The 21,792-nt window shown below is 33.1% G+C and overlaps 1 protein-coding gene across 1 annotated transcript; it reads right to left on the bottom strand.

Moving 5' to 3' along the window:
• Positions 1–5,236: 5,236 nt before the first annotated feature.
• On the bottom strand, positions 5,237–9,998 carry LOC136231904 (alpha-dioxygenase PIOX-like). Its single transcript, XM_066020926.1, has 9 exons — positions 9,980–9,998; positions 9,728–9,868; positions 9,378–9,641; positions 9,151–9,300; positions 7,037–7,170; positions 6,589–6,948; positions 6,176–6,403; positions 5,900–6,102; positions 5,237–5,830 (listed from the first exon to the last, which is right to left on the bottom strand). Exons 2-9 carry the CDS (start codon positions 9,848–9,850, stop codon positions 5,364–5,366), a joined length of 1,929 nt encoding a protein of 642 aa, XP_065876998.1. The 5' UTR covers positions 9,851–9,868; positions 9,980–9,998; the 3' UTR covers positions 5,237–5,363.
• Between the last annotated feature and the right edge of the window lie 11,794 nt (positions 9,999–21,792).

Here is a 21,792-nt window from a genome sequence, read left to right as displayed (position 1 = left end):
ACACAGTAAAGTTCCTAACGTTTTTCTCGGTGAACTGTTTAGTCCCTAACGTTTTTCTCGCTGAACTGTTTAGTCATTGCCGTTAGACTCATATGAAGATTCTGTTAGTCAATTTGGATTTGCGTTCTTCTTTTCCTTTATTTCCCTTTCCTTTAAACTCTAATGCATCTGAAAGCAACTTTGAGTGTTCTTCTTCTTAATTTTCTTCTTAATCGTTCAAATTCGTAAGCATTGGATCTGTTCTTTTTCTTATTCTCCATACAAATAGCTTCTTCTTCTAAATTGAATTTCCTTTTCTGAAGTTTGAAGGTAAATAGTAAATGATAATTTAATCATTTTCGGAGTCATAAACGGTAAAAAATCTAACAAATAGACGGAATGACTAAACAGTTCACTGAGAAAAAGGGTAGGGACCTTACCATGTGTTTTTGAAAATATATGAACTAAACAGTATGTTTTGTCAAAATATAGAGACATAAATTAATTACCATATATATATATATATATTAAAAGAATGGTCAAATTTTAATTACATCTCACTTGGTTTATTTCGATTACGTGCTGAAGGATAAAGTTAGTGAATTACTATACACAACCTCAAATTTCTACCCCAAGCCCCATGAAAAGACTGAAATACCTTTAGATAATTTTTAGAATTTTCAAATTCTCTCAAACAACCTAAACTCTCTTTAATCTAATCCGGACTAATTTATCAATAAAAACATGGATCGGTAAAGGAAAGGGACCTATGATACGTATTTCCGTTTGATTTTGATGTTTTTTGGACGTGTTTTGCATCGGATTTTGTTGTTATTCAAAATCGAAATCGGGACATGGGGTGTGTGGAGATCACGTCGTCACCTCTGGTGCGGCGTATGAACATCACGCCGCACCACAGGTGAAGGCATGATAGCCTCACGCCTCACCACAGGTGACGGCGTGATATTCATACGCCGTCACCTGTGGTGCGGCGTGATGTTCATACGCCCTCACAATGGTGACTGCGTGATACTCATACGCCCGTGTGGCGTATGGGCAATTTTTTTTTTAATTTAGTTGAATTTAATTAAATTTTTGTTATTTTTAATTTGTTTAATTTAGTTTAACTAAATTTTTATATTGTAAATTTAATTTGTTTAAGTTTAGTTGTTGTAAATTTTATTTTGTTTAACTAAATTTTTATTTTGCTAATTTATTTTGTTAATTTTAGTTAATATTTATTCATTAACTTATATTATTGTTACGGGTTTTAATTAAAATTGTGTAGTTTGAACACGTAACAGGTATTTACGGGTTTAATTGAATAGCGGACTAATTTTTTTTGCCCTCCCGACACGCGGGCGTGTGCCTATTACGCCCCACCGTGAGGTCGGGCATGTGGCTATCACGCCTCACCGTGTGGTCGGGCGTGATGGCCACACGCCACACCGTGTGGTCGGACGTGATAGCTACACGCCCGACCACAAGGTGAGGCGTGATAGCCACACGCCCGTGTGTCGGGAAGGCAAAAAAAAGAGGCTTTTTCCACCCAAAACCAATGAAAGGGCATTTTCATCCTTTCACGGGGCTAGGGGTGGGAATTTGTGGCTAAGTATAACAACACCCTAAAGTTATGTATACATTATTTTTTTTTGTTACCACGAGGGGTTAAAACCCTGAAACAAAAGCTAAGAAAAGCTAATCTCGAGTCCTCCTAAAAAGACAGGAACTGCCCATATTTGCCTCAAGAATCTTCTAGATGTCTGCATAAGGCATATCACATTAGTAACAATCCAAGACTAACCGTCCTGTGTAGTTAGCCATCCAATCCGTAACTTTGTTTCCCTCACAAAACATATGCTCAATCTTCACCTCCACTCCCAAACATAGAATTGTTCGCATTTCTCGATTAACCAGTAAACGTGATGTCTCTGCTCCGTGCTTTGGCCATCTAATCACATCCCTCTAGAGTCACGTAACACTCCCCCTACAGAGGCTAAACACGGGTTTCCTTTACTAGCACAATCATTGTTCATTTTAACCCAACCACCATCTTGAGGCTTCTAACCAACCAAAATCTCTCTAATCGACCTCATAACCATGCTTTGCTCAAGCTTGAAAGCATTGTGAAACTCAGTAACTTGCCTCCTAAGAAATTCGACTTTATTGCTACAATGGGAAGCATTTGCATCTAAACTTATTGACAACTCCAATGTCAAAGCCACCAGATAATCATTACAAACACAACAGGCCAGATCATCCCAAATCTTGTCTCCTGGCTTGTCAGATTGTTGTACAGCCAACTCTCCCAATCTGTCCCAGAGAAAACCCCTCTATCACCACTCTGAATCAAGTCATGCCAAAATTAATTTTAACGCACCACAGTCACAAAAAATATGCAGGCTAGACTCTGGAGTAAAACATAAACCACATGAGGCATCAGTTCCCAGGTGGCGATCCATTTGCTTGACATTAGACAAAATACCGTCCATAAGAAGTGAAATAACGGATGCGTTCCGAAACCCCAAGGCACGAAACTACTTGCCACTGCGGATTAATTATGCTCGAATATGTGGTCTACTACATTAGATGAAAGGGTGATGCCTAGAGTTCAAAGCTCTCCAAAACCAGTCATCCTCCTCTTCTGATTCAGGGAAAACGCTATTAAGGCCAGACGAAGCAATATTTCTGCATGGAGATAATTATTCAGTGAGTGCCAGTCCCAGCCACCTCCCGTTTGCTAGTAAGATGTCATAAAATGTGGATTAACACATGCCGACGGTGATTCTCGAGTCAAAGCAGACAGTTGATTATCCCCGGCCCACTTATGCATCCAAAACTTGGACGTTTTGCCATTCGAGAACATCCTACCAAGCCCTTTCCGAAGGAGAGAATCCTTTTTAACTACATAGTTCAAAATATGGCTCTGAATGCTACACCTCCGAAACATATTCAAACCCGTTTTTCTCCAACATATCAGTTACGAAGGACCTAGACCCATAATGTCAACGGTTCAATGAGGATCCTCCAGTTAAGCTTAGAAATCAACACAATATTAAAGTCTTGAGTCGGACACATCCCCAAGCACTCTTCATTTCTTGGCTTGCAAACAGTGTCCCAATGTACCAAATAAACGCGCTTCTAATTTTCAGACCCTTTATAGAGGAACCTTCTATTGAGTGAATTTAGTTTTCGGTAAACGCTCATACCGAGAAGGGAAGTTTGTATACTATACGATGAAATCAATGACGCTACTACATAAGGGTGGTACGACTAGCCATAGACAAGTAGTGGGACTTCCATCCACTTAAGTGACTCTGAACCTGAACTAACATATGTTGGAAGCATTTAGAAACCCGCAAATGAAAAGGAGGAACCCCAAGGTATTTTACCAAATTTATTGTACTATTAATTGTTATTTCACGGCAAATCTCCTGCTCCAATATCCTTGACGTATTTCCTGGAAAAAAAACACTTGCGATTTCTGTGGACGCCTCTTTAAGGCATCTCAGCACCGTTCCGTGAACACCCATCGTTACTTTGATGGATATAACATATCCAGCAAATTCCGACACTCGGCCTGATCATCCTCACCCCAAAGGCATTCCGTAAAGAACTCACATAAAATGGTTTGACAACACGCTTCGAAAAAGGGAAGAGTGACTACTTGATAAGGAATATAGGCCAACCCCACAAAGCCAAACATACAAGCTCTCCAAGCAAGCAGTCCAGTTGGGCTCATCCAGCCCCACATATGTGGATTTGACCCACTAATACCCCTGTATAAGAGGTCTACTCTCTCTCTCTCTCTCTCTAAGTTACGCGTGTTCTCAATGACCATTCCCCGCACATGTGATATCTGCAATCGAAGGCCACCACGGAAGTTTCTAGTACCCTCATTATAACTATTATATATATATATATATATATATATATATATATATATATATATATATATATATATATATATATACTTTTAATGAAATAGTTTCTTATCCTCATTAAAAGTCTTTTTTAGTGATTCTTGTGCTTGTGAGTTTCATAAAATCTCTTGTAATTATTTTTGGTTACTTCAATAAAATATTTCTACTCGCTCATAGACAAATACATAATTAACTAAAGCACGTAAATATTGTGTTTTGAGTTAGTTTGTAATTTTGTTTTAGAATTGAAAAGCATACACTAATTTATTAATCTTATTTAACCTAATTTTCAGCTTAGTTTCCGATCTATTTTTTTATTTTTTGAAATTTTTGTACACCCATATATATACATCATCATCAGACCCTTCAAGAAGCAACTTTTTTCATCCCATTTAATTTGGATATGGCACAAACTTGAAAAAATTACTCGAAAGATTGGAACCTACTTATTGAGATATTATACTATACATCTAGCATACCATATCATCTATGTGTCAAACTAATAATTTAATAAAACGTCGTATATTTTAGAAAAATGATGGTTTATAATTTAGGTTTATGGTTTATTTTTTACGGTCTAGAGTTTATATTTATAATCTAGGATTTCATATAGATAACTAACTAAAAATATATAAATAATTAATTACACAATAATAATATTTTACTAATTGAAAGTGTCACATGACATTATTGATGGGATATAATAATAACATAGTACGCTAGACATGTCGTAAAATATTTCTTATATTATTAAAATTTATTGACAATATAATGAAAGGGCATTGCAATATTAAGGGGACGTTTGGTTAAAACTACGGAATCGGAATGTAATGGAATCATAATCGGAAACACAATTTATTTATTATGTTTGGTTTAATATGAAATCAGAATCAGAATCCATTTGAACCTGTTTGGTTAGTTTGGAATCGGAGTCAATACAGAAGTTAATAATAATAATCATAATAAGGTTTAATAATAATAATATCAATAATAATAACATAAATATCAAAGTTTTCAAATGATTTTAAAATTATTATGTAGTTATCTATTATATTTTATATGTTGAATTATGTTTATCCACTATATTTTCTGCACGAAAATTGAATTTGGCAATGGAAAACCATGTATTTGACAATTTTAATGAAAAAAAATGCATAGAGAGAAAAAAAAATAACATAAAGGATGGAATCAATTTGATTCCTTAGAATAAGGAGGGGAATGGTTGATTCCAACATAGTGGGTAATGTGAATCCCATTACCTATTACATATTGGTTAATAATTACAAATCACTATAAATCCTCACAAATGAAAATTCATAATATCAATCAATGTATAAACTGAACTTCAAATGAAAATATCAACACAAAAATTATAACTTGAAATACAACAAGTAAATAAAGAAATAAAGAGATTGAATGCAACATATTATATATAATATGATTATGGATGCCAAATTTCGTCTATGGAACACGAAAGTAGATAGGGATGGGATTGTAAGCATTAGGAGGAGAGTCCCAAACAGAGAAAGCACTTGTAGAGTTAAGCCATTTGTCTGAAATGTGAGGATAATGACGATCCATTACATCTTTCAAACTCTCCGTTGTATTCACCCATTTAAATCCTTTCTTTGTGTATGTTTCCTCATTGAAATTGCTTGTGAAGAACCTGTCTGCCTCTAGTCTCCTTGTAGCCATCAGAAGAAATATGGTAAAAGCAGTCTCACTAATGGCAAATCCTTTTATCTTTTTTTCAGCCAAAAGACCAACTAAAATGTCAAGCTCTTCCACATCATCATCATACACCTCTCTTAGTACTTCAATAGCTTCTTTGTTATCAGTTAGATCTTCCCATTTGGAAATGGGAATCAGAAGTAGAGATCTACGGAAGTCATTATACCTTGCAACTTTCCTCTCTCTATCTCTATAAACTGCACATATAAATTCATTAATTGTATACGTTTAATTAATTAAACAAGTCAAATAATATAAATATGTACCTTCAAGTGCAGCTAGATCGACATGATCAGGCCTTTCATGGCCATCAACGTCTTGTGGGATTACATCTCGAAGAAACTGAGGATAATTCCAAAGCTCAAGTGCACCACAGGCTTGGTGACCCATTGACACCAATAATCCAGTGAATCCAATTTCAGGTAGGACCTTTTCTCCTTTCAACCCTATCAAGTTCTCCATTGGCATCCTGTGTATTATATGTACATCAATTTATCTACTCAAATCATCAATTTTAATGATAATATAAATAAAATACATACTGATTAAGCAAGGGTGGAGATTTGTTAGGACCGGTTTGAGCTGAAACGTCCCTAAGAGCAAGAGTATCGGGTAGGAGTGGATGCATCCTATAAACGGTCACAAATTCCTCAGTTAAAGAATATGGAACTCCATGATTTTCAGACTTCTTTGTACCCACTAGACCTCCAAGGAATGCATTTCCTACATGTCCAAATGTATCCTTGAATTTCTTTCCCAACAATCCATACCTGAAATGGAATAAAAATATTAGGCTTGGAATGGATAGATGGAAATATTGTATTGAACTGAATAAAAAAAGAAAAATATTTTAAATTTGACTAAACAATTGATTTTAGTTTACCGAACTCAATTCAATTCGATAAAAAAAAAAGTAAACAACTTATTCCAATTATGCATCATTTTGTTTAATTACCAGTTGGCACGCATTCCTGCATGTAAAGTATCGGTTTTAAGAAGTTCAACAGTCCAATCAATAGTGTGAATCTTTGCAATTACAGCAGATGTTACCAATCTTGCATGCCTGTATAACTCATCATCATCTAAGTTTGGATATTCCTTCTTAAGAGCATCACATACTGCATTATGCTCCTTAATAAAGAGAGCCTGCAAAACAGAAACACCAACCCAACTATTGCGAACATCACCAGAAATTGCGATACAATCTTGATCACGTTGAAGAAGTCCGTCTTCTGATATTTTCAGCTTTCCATCTTTGAATGTTCTCACTTTCTCTACCTTTTCTGTGTTGCTTCCATATACTGCACTTGAATCCCTGAATATCCATTTAATTAATTAATATTATCAATCTCTCTACATCATATATATAATGGATCTTCAATAATATAGTATAATGGTCTTACCACCAAGGTGTACGAATGTTCAATGCACCACTCTTTATCTCATGAAAGCCTGTAGGAACTTCTTTTGTCTTGTAGAATTTAAAAGAACTAAGGGGACATTGGCTTGCAACTTCTTTTGGAGCTATCAGTTCAATCTGTATAATATCATGAAAATAACACGAATTAAACCATATACTTTATATTTGGAATAGGATAATTTGTTAGTTTTTATGCCTTACATATTATAGAAGTCAATTATGTGCTTTTGGAGAAATAATTATATAGTTTTAAGTTTTAATTTTGTTTCTTTTGACTATTTAATGTTGGACTAAATAAAATTTAAAATAATAAATTACATTTTGCCTATTTTTAATGATAAAATTATTTTTTATTTCAACATAATCCTAATTTCTTTAATATATAATAATTAATTTATTTTATATAATTATTAAACTTTTATTTTGCCGCGTATTAGCTCTTTTTTCATTAAGAAAATGAATGGACAATATTTTAAAAATGATAAAATTAGAAGTAAAGTTATATTAAGAGAGTGTTTGGTAGCTCATTTTCATGCTACTGTTTGCCTTTTGACTTTAAAAGTGAAAATTTTAAGTGTTTGATTAGTGAACTTATGTTTGCATTTTACACTTGAAAATGAGCTTTTCAAAAATGCATGAAATCCCTGCTTTTTGAAAAAAACAGTTTTTTCCAACAGCAAAGAGGAAACCGTAACAGCAAACAACAACTACATATAAAACAAACCGCCCTAAATTATAAGTAAATGAGAATAAAAAAAATTAGAAAATAAAAATAATTTTTTATACTGATATATATAAGGATAAAAATATTGGTGTCTATATATATGCTACATAAATTTCATTACAAGTATATTGATTATATTTGAAAATTAAAAATACAAGTTTTTTTTATCAGAAATTCTATTATATTTTTATTTATCAATCCATTGATGTCATTTATACACTTTTATTCTTAACACCAATAATCTTCTAATAAAGTGGTAGGCTTCCCTCTTTTAATTGATTGGGTGTATTACTCCATGATCTCATTTTTTTTACTTATATAACTATAATAATTTTTATACTTACATATAAAAAAATAATAATAAATGAAATAAATGAAGAGGCTAAATAGTTGAGTAGCATAAAATTTAAAAATCTTGATATATATGCATAAAAGAATAATACATTGAATATATAAAGGAAAAGAGCATCTAAAAGAAATCTAAAAACAAAATAAAATAAACTAGACATTGACCAAAATCCCAAGGGTTGAAGTTGTTGTTTCTTATTGTTTTAATATTTTTATTTATTTTTTGAATTATTTATTTTCCAACTCTTAAAACCTGACCATATATATATATATATATATGTGGTTACCAAGAAAAAAGTAATACAACCATGTACAATTGCTCAGATGTCAAATGAATTTATAATTATTGTTAGAAATAATATAAATATTACTTTTTTTTTTATCTTGCTTATCAATTTAAAAAATGAAAACTAAATAATTACTTATGGTACTGTAACTCTTGGAATTTTATTGATAAATAAATTGAGTTGATAAAAGTAAAAACGCTGAAAAAATAAATAAATAAAAACGCCACTAAAATTCAGAGTAAATGGATCACTCTAAGCCCTTGTTTGGGAGGAGGTTAACGGAAGTAAATGGGAGTAATGAAAGGTTAAGTATTAAGTTAACCTTGTTTGAGAGTTATTTTTTGAAAGTAAATGGAGATTAATGAGGTTAAATGTTTACTTCCTCTAATCTCCAAATTGGAGATTAATGGGAGTAACGTAAAGTTTTTTAAAATTTCTTGTCAGTAAATTTAACCTCCTTCCCCTCCATATTTAAAATCCCAAACGAGGTTAAACATTTAACCCCATTTCCATCCTATAAACTCCCAAACAACATTAATTTTTAACTTTCCTTTCCATCACTTCCATTTCCTTTCCATTACCTCCTTTTAAGTTTTAACTCTCTCTTCCATTAAACTCCAAACTCCCAAACAAAGGCTAAGTAAATTTAGAAAGTAATATTTACTTTAAACAAATTTAGAGGACTAATAAATTAGACAGGTTGTAAGTTCACAAGTTCTAAACGGAATAGAGAGTTACCTGGTTAGTATCTTCCAAGTGATCAATCCAGTCATGAATCATAAACTGAATCCAACAAGCTGCTATCACATTGAATTGCTTTCCTGTATCTATCATTTCTTTTCTTGCTAGTAATTTTGCTGCTACCACCATCGGATCCGGCTTCTTCAGCTGCATCCACATCATCAAATTAACAAAATTTATCACGAAACACAGAAACGCTAGTAAAGAAGAGTTTCCCTTCGTACCTTATCTTTCTGATCAACAGGTAACATGTTTCGGCCAAAGAAAGTTCCTTGACTTCCTACACCTTCATTGAAGGGATCATTAAACTTTCCATCATCCGTTCGGTACGGATAATCCACCGGATTAAACCGCACGCCCACCGGAGTTTTACCAACGTTGAGAAGGTTGTATTCCTGATGAAGATGGCGGCGCATAGCCAGGTAAATCAAACTTAAGAAAACAGGTAACTTAGGCCATATCCCTAGCTTATCCACCGAGTGCACTATCTGCAGCAGCATCAAATAAATTAATTAGTATAGTAATTAACACTAATTAAGAATAGTATGATAAATTAGAATATATAATTACTTACAAGAAAAAGAAATGTGTCGAGGATGGTCATCCTAGCCACAACATGATGAAAATCTCGATGGATAAAACGATGCACATGTGAATTCACGAGAGACTTTAAACCCGAAAGTAGTAACGAAACCATTGTTAATGTTTCTTGTTGCTGTAATGAAAACAAATAATCTCATATATATAGGCAAGGAGGAGGAGATTTTTCTTAATTATATTCCAGACGTCAAATTGAACTTTTCTTAATTATGATTAGTCAAATTACATGTAATTTTCAACTGTGGATAAAAGCAAGTGTGTAAAAAATATTGATGGAATCAAAGCAGCCTATATATAGTTTAAGAAAATCCCAGTGGGTCTATTATATAATAATTTTATTTGCTAATTTTAGGGTTTAAAGAGTTGAGTTTTTTGAATTCAGATACAGACACATGAGTGACGACTTCGTTCTTACCCACTACCTGCACTAAAAAGGTTTTTTCTGCTTATAAAAATAAATACTTCAGAATAGATAATTACTATACTTCATCAGCTACACTAAAATCATAACTTAATTAATTATTTATTAGCTTTTTTTAACGTAAATTTTGGAATGCAACACGAGGATTTTCCAAAAGATCACTCATTTTAATACTGTTCTCGCTTAATTTGGAGTTTGATGGAATCCGGTGCATTAGTTATGATAGGATCCGATACACGTTAAAACTAAGAATGATTAAACACTTCATTTATCTTTGTGTAATTATAATAAAAAATATATTAATAAATTATATATATATAGACAAGCAGGACAACATGTGTCCTGCAACATGTCCTAAATATGTAGGTGTTTGCCATCTATAAATATAGATATATTTTATATATGTGTGTTTTGGATGGATATGTTTGGGGGGGATAAGATTAAAAAACATAAAAAACGAAAAAGGAAAAAATTGCTATCAATTTGGTATGTTCAAATATATCAGTTGCAATCAATTGATATGGTTTATAAAATTGGATTTCATACAAATAAATGTGAAAGAATAAAGTAGAAATTCCATTTATGTTGTATAATTTTTAAAGAGCAAGAATAACGAAGGTTATGTATTAGAGCAAAAGGATTTCGTATGGTCGGACTAAAAATACAATAATTAGTGTATTGGTCATTCTTTATTTGAGTGGATGCGGGTATTACTAATGATATGATCATAGAGACGGTGACAATAGAATTATCTCCATGCTCATTTTCGATGACTGAAAGTTGTGAGGTGTTAACTTGATGTTGATTGTAATGTTTGATGGGATGGTGAGGAAAAAGTATTGATGTTGAGAGGTTATTAGAGTAAATGAGGGAGGTATAATTCATGGTGAATTGTTGGGGAGGGATAGGGTATGAGATAAGTATAGTATTCTGAAGTTGGGCAGCCATGGAGGGATGATGATAATCTAAGTTTTGGTTTGAGGTCTGGATCAAACCAGGAGGTTGTAAGTTAGGCTGAGGCAAACCCTAACGGGTCGGTTGTGGGCGATTATTGCATAGGGAGAGGAATGTCAGGGTGGGAAATTGAAGATTGGGGTTATGTGTAATTCGGGGTAAGAGTTGTCGTGCCAGTTGGAGAAGAGGTATGAACTGGTGACAAACGACTGTGATGGTCGCTGAGAAGTGAATGGTGATTCGAAGTGTTGTGGGTGTGATGAGGGTTGTTGATTGTAGGATGTTGTTGTGATGAGGACATCTCAAAAAGCAAGTCGAACGAAGAGTGATGGGGGAATCACATGATGTGTGAAATATTCCACACGCCATGTGAACCGATTTGAAAGATGAGGAACCAATAGGGGAAGGGCCACACGATGTGTCAACCCATCATATATCATGTGGGGTGCTTCGAATGAGGATGAACCAATAGGGAAAGGGTCACATGACGTTTCAACCCATCACACGTCATTTGGGAGACTTCAACTGAGCGGGAACCAACAACAGAAGGACCACACGGCGTGTCAACCATCACACATCGTGTGGGCTGCCTTAGCGACCAAGCTCTATGATTCATGCATTGTCTCCCCCAACTTATTTACTGTTTTTCCAACTAACATTTACTATTTTTCCATTTAGACCTATTTACTGATTTACCATTTGTTTAGTTTCTCCCATTTTACCCTTAGTGCGTAATTCAAATTTGTAAGCCTAGTAAGAATTTTGGGGTCTTTTCTTATCTAGTTAAGGGATGTATTTAAACCCCTTTTTTTTATATAAGGATGAACAACTTTTATGAAATCAAACACAATTTTCTCTTTGGAAGCAAGATTTATCAATCTTTGGGATTATTTCCTACTGGTCTTGGCTAGTGAAGAGATTGTTCTTTGTTGGTTTAAGATTAAAATCATCATTATCACCATGAATTTGTATTATTTGAGCCGATCATTTCCTAACCCGAGACTTCTTTTAGCAATGATTCAATCGAGGTTACCACAAGAAGCTATATAGGTACAAGACAAGAAGATTAAAGACTTGTTGAGAACCAAACTAAGGGAGCAACACCAGCAGTTTGTGGAAGAGATGAGAGCATCCATGGAGAGGTTCCAATTAGAAGTGTGAAATATGATCTAATAACCCGTCGGAGGTCATCAACAGAGAAATGAAGAGATTCTGATGCTCCAACCTCAATGACAACCCACACCTCCACCAAGGAGGAACCTAGCACCACCTAACCTGCATCAAAGGGCCCCAATGGCTCATACAGTAAGAAGGCCAAACTTTATTATTGTGCATAATGAAGATAGTACGATGATGTTGGACATGTTAGAAATGTTAGAAATATTGGAAATGTTAGAATATATATATTCTTTTTCTTTTTCTGTTATTTTCCGATTAGAAGTTGAATAATGTAAAAAGGATAATATAAATTTTGGACATATTTTGTTCCGTTTAACAATAGTTTTGCTTATTATGGAAAAACAAAATGTCAAGTTTTATTGAGTAATTTTATGATGATCCGGTGGATTGAGGTGCATGCTATTTCATTGAAAAATAATTAATATAAAGAAATTTTTTTATGTAATTATTATGTTTTTATTGATAAGATTCACGAAACGTAATCGAGAAAATTAATTTTCACATATTAGGAGTGAAGAATAATTCTTAAATTTTTTACTGCAGTTTACGTCCCACCAACTAAAAAAAAATGTATATCACTTCAATAATTAGTATTAAGAAATAAAAGTGTAGAAATTATATCAATTAATTTACGCAATGTATTTCAAAATATAGAATTTGTGACCAATTCAAATGAGAGTGGGAGATTTTTCAAGTAGAACTAACTTGATTCTTTGAATGTTAGAATATGGACAAAGAGCCAAGCCAATGACCAAATATATATACCACTTGAAAAAATAATAAATTCCTATGATCAAATAAGGAAGCATCGATGCGTATACAAAATTCATTATTATTAATAATAAGGATAAGACCCAATTTAGTTCTATCATTTTAAGAGAAGTACAGATTTAGTTTTAACGTATAAAATTGTGTAAATTTAACCCCTAACGTTTTCAAGTAAGATTAATTTCAGTTTTACGTTACTAAAAATTTGAAAAAAACGGTATGACTGTTATTCAACTGTCGCATGAGATATTTCAAATAAGTTTATCGATAAACTGAAATAGTTTCGTAACTTTTTGTTAGTAATACAATAAATATTTTAGATAATTTGATAAAAAAAAATTATGATTAATTTATATGTGGCAGACCTAATTATTACCGTTTTATCAGGATTATGTTAATAACCCACTATATATATCAGACATAATTGATGTTTGAAAAGTCTAAAAAACAGTCCAGTCTTTTTAAATTTCTGATAACGTAGAACTAAAATTGATCTTGCTTGGAAACGTTATGGTTAATTTGCATCATTTTGTACGTTAAGGTTAAATCCGCACTCTCCTGGCTAACTTTGGTTTTTAATAATACTAATAATAATAATCCTTTTAAGAAAAAACTAGTTTTTGGCCCGTGCGATGCACAGATTCATCTTAATATATAAATATTAATAAAAATACAATCTAATAATTACAATTAATGACATAAATGTGTTATATAAATTAAATATTATTATTTGATTTTCACATTTACTTTAAATAATATTTTTATAGATAAATATAATAATAAAATAAAAACTAATATATTATATATTATATTATATTTTTTATCAGTAAAAAAGAGGAAGTGACACCTCAGTTCCATCGTTACTGTTTTATATTATATATAGATGACTAATCATTTCAATTTCATTTTCTTTTTTTTAAAATCAATTTCGTTCTTTTATATATATATAGTTTCTATTTTGGCTATTTGCTAAGATTGTTTTGGCTATTTCCCCTCTACCCAGTAATCTCGACTCAACCACTCATTCCCATTTTAATATGGAGATCTCACCTAAACACAAAACCGTCTACCTATTCTAAATATACTAAAACGCCCCTAGTATCCTAAATATTCTTAAAATGCTCTTCCTATACAATACCATTTTCAACCATCCTAAAATACTAAACACTAAATAATCGCTTGATGCGGAAAACTTAGGAGGAATCTCGCGAGGTGTGGTTCAAGACTGAGATATCCTGTAATAAGACACAAAAATTAGTCAAACGAGGGGTCGGGATCTAACGATTCCATTCTAATGCCTAAGTTAGCAGATTTTTAAGGATAGAAATGAGAATATTGAAATTATGTGATGCCTAAATTAGCATATTTTTAAGGATGAAGATGAGAATATTGAAATTATGTGCATTAAAGATGAGATACTTTGCACTACACCATGGATTATCTATTGCAATCATTTTTCAAAAAGTGTTGCTTTAAAACATTGCTTAGCTAAATTTATTTGACTGCTCATATTCATGTATATCTAATGCAAAGATTCTAGATAAAACGCTCTTTGGATTTTTTTTAGTTAGTTTATTTGAGCTAAGATAACATTTAGACAATGTTTACAACTAAACATTGCGTTATTTAACTTGATAATTAGATAAAGCTATAAGCAATATGAAGGAAAGAAATAAATGTTAAGAAATGAAACTCAATATTATTTACTTAAATGATTGAGAAATGATAAAGAAAGGATCTACATATTATAATGCTTCCATAATAAGCAAAACAGAAAAAGAAGAAGCAAGAGAATTAACAGATCATTGATGGTGGCGCTAATACTATTAAAAGTAACTAACAGTTGTCGTAACTATTTTAACAGAAAGAATGAACAGATCAGCTAGTTTAAGATGTATGATATATGGAATGCATCAGTTGATATATGAACCTATATGTTAACATGCCTCTTGAAGACGGAGCTTGTTAACATGCCTCTTGAAGACGGAGCTTGTGAGAGCATAACAATACCCACTTGGACAAAGAAGGCAATTGGCTTAGCTGCTTAGTAAAGATGTATGTCAGTTGATGATGTGTACTGACATGTGTGAGATTTAGAAAACCTTATTCAACATGGTTTCTAGCAAAGTGACAATCAATTTCAACATGTTTGATCTTGCCATGGAACACTGGGTTCTTGGCAATAACAATGATAGATTGGCTGTCATAGGATAGAGTGAGACGATAAGAAACATGCAGTTTGAATTTGCCAAGAGATAAGAAATTCATTTACGCTCGCAACAGGTTGATATTATGCTTTGCTATTCGGATTCTGTAAAAGATTTGCTTGCGATAGCTTTTTTTTATTTTCCAATAAATAAGAGATGATCCAATAAACACACAATATCATCAAATCAACACGCTATATCATCAAGTCAACGGCCTTGTTTGGCAATTAACTGTTAGCTGATAGCTTATTACGTTAGCTATTAGCTGATTATTTTTTTGGTTAATTGATCTGACTAGCGGATTGTGTGAACTTGTTTGGTAAAACTTAGTTGATTGCTAATAGCTGTTTATGTAAAATGATAAATTAGGACATGATAAGTCATTTATTTGAAATTAAAGAGTATTAATTAAGAGTAAAAATATCCATAAAAAGAGATTGAGCAATAAGCTAATTGAAAAAACTCTTAAAATAAGCTTTCTCAAAATTAGCTTTTTAGATCCAATGAACTCTTTCAAACCTCTATTCACCAAACAACACTATTAGATATTTGACTAGTCAAAACCTCTAAATAGCTTAAACGTTTAATTTTTCTTTAAAAAACTCTTTACCAAACAGAGCCAACATGTCACTTTATCAAAGTGAATGACACATAAGCAAATAAACAATTCAATGTGCCAAATCATTAAAGTCTATCATGTCATCCAAAACTAATGTGGTTAGTCAAATTTTTTTGTAGTTGTTAACTTTGTAAAACAATGCCACATTTTTATATTTATAAATTGAGAAACCACATGGGTTTTTATATTTATATTGTTTCTTATTATTTTTCATTCATTTACCTTTTATTAGTCATTTATGTACAAATTGCAAAAGATTAAATTTTTTTTTTTTAATAAACAAATCAAGCAGATTTCTTTGCCACGTATCTTTGCCAATAGGCTATAGAATTAATTAAGTCAAATTTGATTACAATAATATATTTTCAGTTGTGTATTTTAATTTTATAATCGTTATGCAGTAACAAAATTGAACAAGGCATTGAATCAACTCATATATAAACTAACAAATATGCTTATGGGTCCATTAAGACAAATACAGCTAATAAGTATATGTTTTATTGTTTTATGTGTGTTTTATATTTTTAATGGTTTTTTTATTCTCTTTGGTTGGTTTCCTTCTTTTATAGATTTTGTGAGGTTTTTTTCCTTATCTGTTTCTTGAAGATCCCCAACAGATTACGTAGTGACTAGAAATCTTTTAAAAGGCATTGAATTTTCTTTTATTCTTTTTATATTTAATTATATGACATTTTTAGTTAGAAGTAACAATTATCGATTTCGTATTGTATTCGTGTCATTTCAATTTTAAGTTAGTGTCAAAGTGAATTAACCATAACTCAATCTAAAAAATTTTGGTCATAATCATATTAACTTAATCGAGTTAGTGTCGATTTCGCATCGTTTTTTCGTATTACATGTAATTTTACTATGTACGAGTATTAATGATGACTATTAAAAATATAGGAGGATATGATACTACTTTTAAATATTTTATGTAATTTTTGGATTAATATTCTAACACTAATCATAAAAAATTATGTTAGTATTATATTGGGGAGGCCATGTAATGTGTTTATAACGATATAGGAGGTTCGAGTCGTGTTTGCAAGTAATAATTATAATTTTATTACCTTTATTAATAAATATGGCATGTAAAACACGAGAGAATACAATAATAAGTTTAAATATTCGTGTTATTTTCGGAGTTAACATGTCACCCCTAACCCAATCCAAAAAAATTCGTGTCAATCCAAAAATGATTCATTAGCCACTAAACTAAACTCAAAACTAATATTCACTACAAGAAATTCGATATATAACGAGAGTCGTCGTTAATTACCATCGTTATTAACTTATAACGATTGTATCTACCGTCATCCATCCTTGTTACAATTTTTGACATTAAAGGTATTAATGATGGTATATCGTGTCCTATCGTTAAAACTAAACAACGACCGTGTGCAACCTGTCCTTACTATTAAATAACTAGGACAACAATGACCGTCATTAATAACTAATTTCACCGTCGTTATTAAGATATTTTAATGAGTAAATAAATGGTCATTATATACATAATTCACCGTCGTTATTATGACATTTTAATGATCGAATAAATGGTCGTTTTCTCTATTCTTCACCATTGTTATAATTAAATTTTAATGAATAAATTCACCATCGTTATTATTACATTTTAATGAATCACTTCATTATCGTTATTATTATATTTTAATGAGTGAATTCAACATCGTTATTATTGCAATTTTTTTTTTGAAATAATGTCAAGTTTTATTACCTTAAATCAGATGAATGGATATTGCTAAGAAATGGTGGTGGACATGCCTACTCACCCCGAACAGACACAGAATTGACCGCTTTTGCTAGAGCATGGGCATCCGAATTCGTTAAACGCTTAATAAAAGAGATAAAACACATGTCTAAATCTCGTAATAAATGAATATAATTAGAAATAATATGTTAACTAAATACGAATGACCTTCTAAACCCATTTGAATTGCATTGACTATGACGAGACAATCCGACTGAATTTGAATTTTCTCAGTGGGGCGATGCATTTTAAACCAACTTAAAGCTTCTTTAATAGACATGACCCCGGCTAGCTGAGGATTGAGATTTCCTTGAAAAGCTCATATCTTAGCTAGAATATATTATCTAGAGTGATTACTTGATGATGTCATAGATGGAAAAAAGAACTTTTGATGCAAGAATTGAGAAGAGAAGAAGAAACTTGTCAAATGACAAGACAAAACCAAACTTGTCAGATGACAAGACCAATGTCAGTTGAACAACAGCACAGATTAAAAAACTCAAAATTCCCCTTTTAATCAACATTGTTTAACTCATCTTATTCTCTATTGGGCATTCCTTTGTTTTTCTCTCATTTCCATGTTGCTTCTTAGAGCTCTACACCCCTTCTGAATCTCAAGTTTTTGCGAAATCGCATAATAAGTGATTATAGTAACATTTTAATATAAGAATATGTTATGTTATTTTTATATGTAATTTCTAATGATATTTACTAATAAATTTCTTGAACTGGAATCAAGGTAAAAATTTCATAAGGAATATCCCAAGGTTTTATGGCAATACAGAAAATTTGAACAGTCATTTAAAAAATCCAATGTGAGGAAATGAACAAAACATAAAACCCTAGGAAAATGGAAAGCAAAATGCTTCAAAATAAATATGCAGCTTAAGCACACCTAGAATTATCCAAAAATGAATAAAATATCCGCATCAAATTATCATTGGAAAATTTTCTTTTAAGAAAGGCTTCAAAATTAGAGAAAACAGGAAACACATGAATTGGGTGATGAGGGCATCGTGACAAAGAAAACAGCCCAAGAGTAAAACTGGGCGCACATGTTCAACACGTCGTGTGAGCAAATTAGAAGGAGGGGATGCATGCTATTACCGTATCTTTGTAACCTATCTTCACGATCAAGATTTCGGTCACCTGAAACACAAGAAACATCAGAAAAGGGGTCGGAGTCTGGCGAACCCTCTCCGATGATGAAGTCAGTTGATAGAATGAGAAAATATAAAAGACTTAGAAAGTATTTCAAGTAGTTAGAACCAGTTACCTCAACTCTGTAGTGGTTTGGCTATTTATAGATAATGAAAGATGATTCATAAACACGTGGCAGCTTCTGATAGGTCAACAGACTCTATCTTTACGCGCTACTGTATTTATGAACGTGAGAAGCGTGCACTTGGAGTCGATCATTCTGATTGGTCCATCTTCGGTCATACCGTAATGACCGAAGAACGGAAAGCCCAAACTTCCCCTGATGGATCTTATCCATACTGGGTCGAGGCTTGCCCGAGTATCACAATTCATAGTGGGCCCACTTGTTGTGAGCCCAAATGAACTAATACTATAACACATGCAAAGATTTTTACACAGTGTATGGAATCCCACACGCCATAGCTGCGACTCCTTGTCTCTTTGAGGAATAAGCCACACGATGTATCACTTATTCCACACATCGTGTGAGTTAGAAAGATGACAGCCCTTGAATATTCTGCACACATTGAGTTGAACGAAGGCTGGTATGAACTATCTCAAGATCCAGCCACACACCATATGAATAGATCTCATGATGTGTGGCTCAACTTAGTGGTTAAGGAAGACCAAGCTTGTCACAAGTTTGCCACTACTTATTTATTGTTTTGCCATTCTTAAATTATTGTCTTGTTATTTATGTTTAATTACTATTCTGCAATGTTGTTGTAAAGCCTACCAATATTACTAATTGAGATTGTAAAGTAAGAGGGGATGGCTCTTTATTTTCCTAGGGTTAGGTAAGTATTTAAGCCCAATTTTTGTAAGAACAGAGCAACTTTTATGAATCAAATACATTTTCCTCTTTGGATTCAAGGTTATCAACCTTTACGGATTATTTCCAACTAATTTTAGCTAGTGAATATATTTTTTTATTGGTTTAAGATCAAAACCATCATTATCATCATGAATCTATATTAGTTGGTATTAGAGTCGATCGTTTCCTAACCCGAAGCTTCTTTCGTGGTTCAACCGAGATTACTGATGCGCCTCACGGCGTCGGACCGTAAGGCTCACTAAGGGATAAGTGTACCCCGTCGTTATCAAGTAATAAAATCTGGACAAGTCCAGGTATCGAATCCACAGGATTTACTGCTGCAAGTACCGATCTACTCGGTCGGGTGATGTTATCTAGGCTTTGGGGGGGTTTTGATTTGTTTTGTTTCAATTAATCTACTCCTAGTTGAATTACTCTACTCCTAGCTAAATTATTCTACTCCTAATTGATCTTTCACTAATGAATTTACCCGAAAGAGCATGGGATGCTACGATAATAATGAAGATAGATTTATTAAGGCAATTGATTAAAAACCTAACCCTAGTCACTTATACTCGAGGCAATTAACCCTACTTATCCTTCTGACGTCCCTAGTATGTGATTCCTTTGTAAGGCCGATACTAGCTCTAAGGCTCAACAATTTGGGCCTCATCAACTAAGGGGTTGTCAATCCCTTAGGCTCTGACTAGGTCAGATTCGGCTCGTAATATGTGCCAAGTTAATTTTTGGACTTTTGAATGAGCTAAACCAATCGAATAAAGCGTAAGACAAAGATTAAATCAATGAATCAATTTGAACAGAACAAAAACTATAATATTATCAAAGATGGAGAAAAATTGTCACATGTATACAATTAGCCTAGGATTCATAGACTGTATCAAAGCATTTAAACAAACTATGAAAAAAGATGAGAAAATCCCTTTCAGGGAACCTGTCTACCACTGCATGCGTCTTCCTAAGACTTAAAAACGGACCTTAAACAATCCTCGGTGGGCGAAGCTTCGAAGGTTCTTCAATGGAGGTTGAAGGAGATGGAGGAGGTGGAGAGGATTCTTCAAGGGTGTAGGCTAAAGTAAATTACAAGAATGAAAGATATTTTACAATTGAAACTAATGGTTCTATTTATAGTCGCGGTCTGGGTCCTCGTTCTGACCTAATTTGTTTCCTTTTGCAGGTGGGAAGAGTGGGGACAGATCGTGGCTTCGTGGGGCTGGGAATCAGTCTTTTGGCTGATTCCCACAGGTCAGCTCGCCGATCTGGCCCAAAAAGGCCAGTTTCGACGAGCGGGAGTGCCCAGAACGCCTTGTGTGACTGTCGGATGTCCCGAAACGCAATTTTCACCCGAACTCGTTCCTGTTTTAGCCTACACATGCATGTAAACTCCAAATGACATTAGTTTCGAGGCTACATTGACCCGTCAATCGCTTGTTTTGAGTAAATACTCCGTTTGGTGCGACTTTTGGCGGACCAATTAGCCATAAAAGATAATTGAAACTTGACGTACATGTTAATTTGGCCATATTTGCCTAAAATGATCAGAAAACGAGCCTAAACCACAAAAAGTAGACAGAACATATACAAATTCTATCTAACTCACACAAAAGCATATAAATACGAGAATTACTCGCTTATTAGCAAAACTAAGCTAAAAACCGTCCTAAAACCGTACCCAAAGATAGGGTTTTTGACCCCTATCAAACCTCCTCGCACTTAAAACTTTACTCGTCCCTAAGTAAACTAAAAAACTAAACCCGCAATCATAAGCAAGCTAGGAAATCTCCTGCTTTTACTAGGTGCGTGACACAATTTCGAGCATCTGTAATTACATGCATTCGGAAGTACAAAGTAGAGACACGATATCCAAAATCCGCATTTCAATTATCACAGGTTACATTCTTAAGAAAAGGATACATGTTCAATTAAACGAGCTTAAAGGGATAGCTAAGTAAAACACCTCACCATGGGTAGTTCACTCAATTCACACAATTTTAGTGGCTAAAGTGTTTACTCCCGGCTTATGTTCTTGCTTAGGATTACGTTGATTTTGCACGTTCATCCGAGTTCCTCTACTATGCTACATGACTCCGA

This window comes from Euphorbia lathyris, chromosome 6 (genome assembly GCF_963576675.1).
Source record: "Euphorbia lathyris chromosome 6, ddEupLath1.1, whole genome shotgun sequence".
Taxonomy (NCBI): domain Eukaryota; kingdom Viridiplantae; phylum Streptophyta; class Magnoliopsida; order Malpighiales; family Euphorbiaceae; genus Euphorbia; species Euphorbia lathyris.
This window is presented reverse-complemented; position numbering and strand designations above follow the sequence as displayed.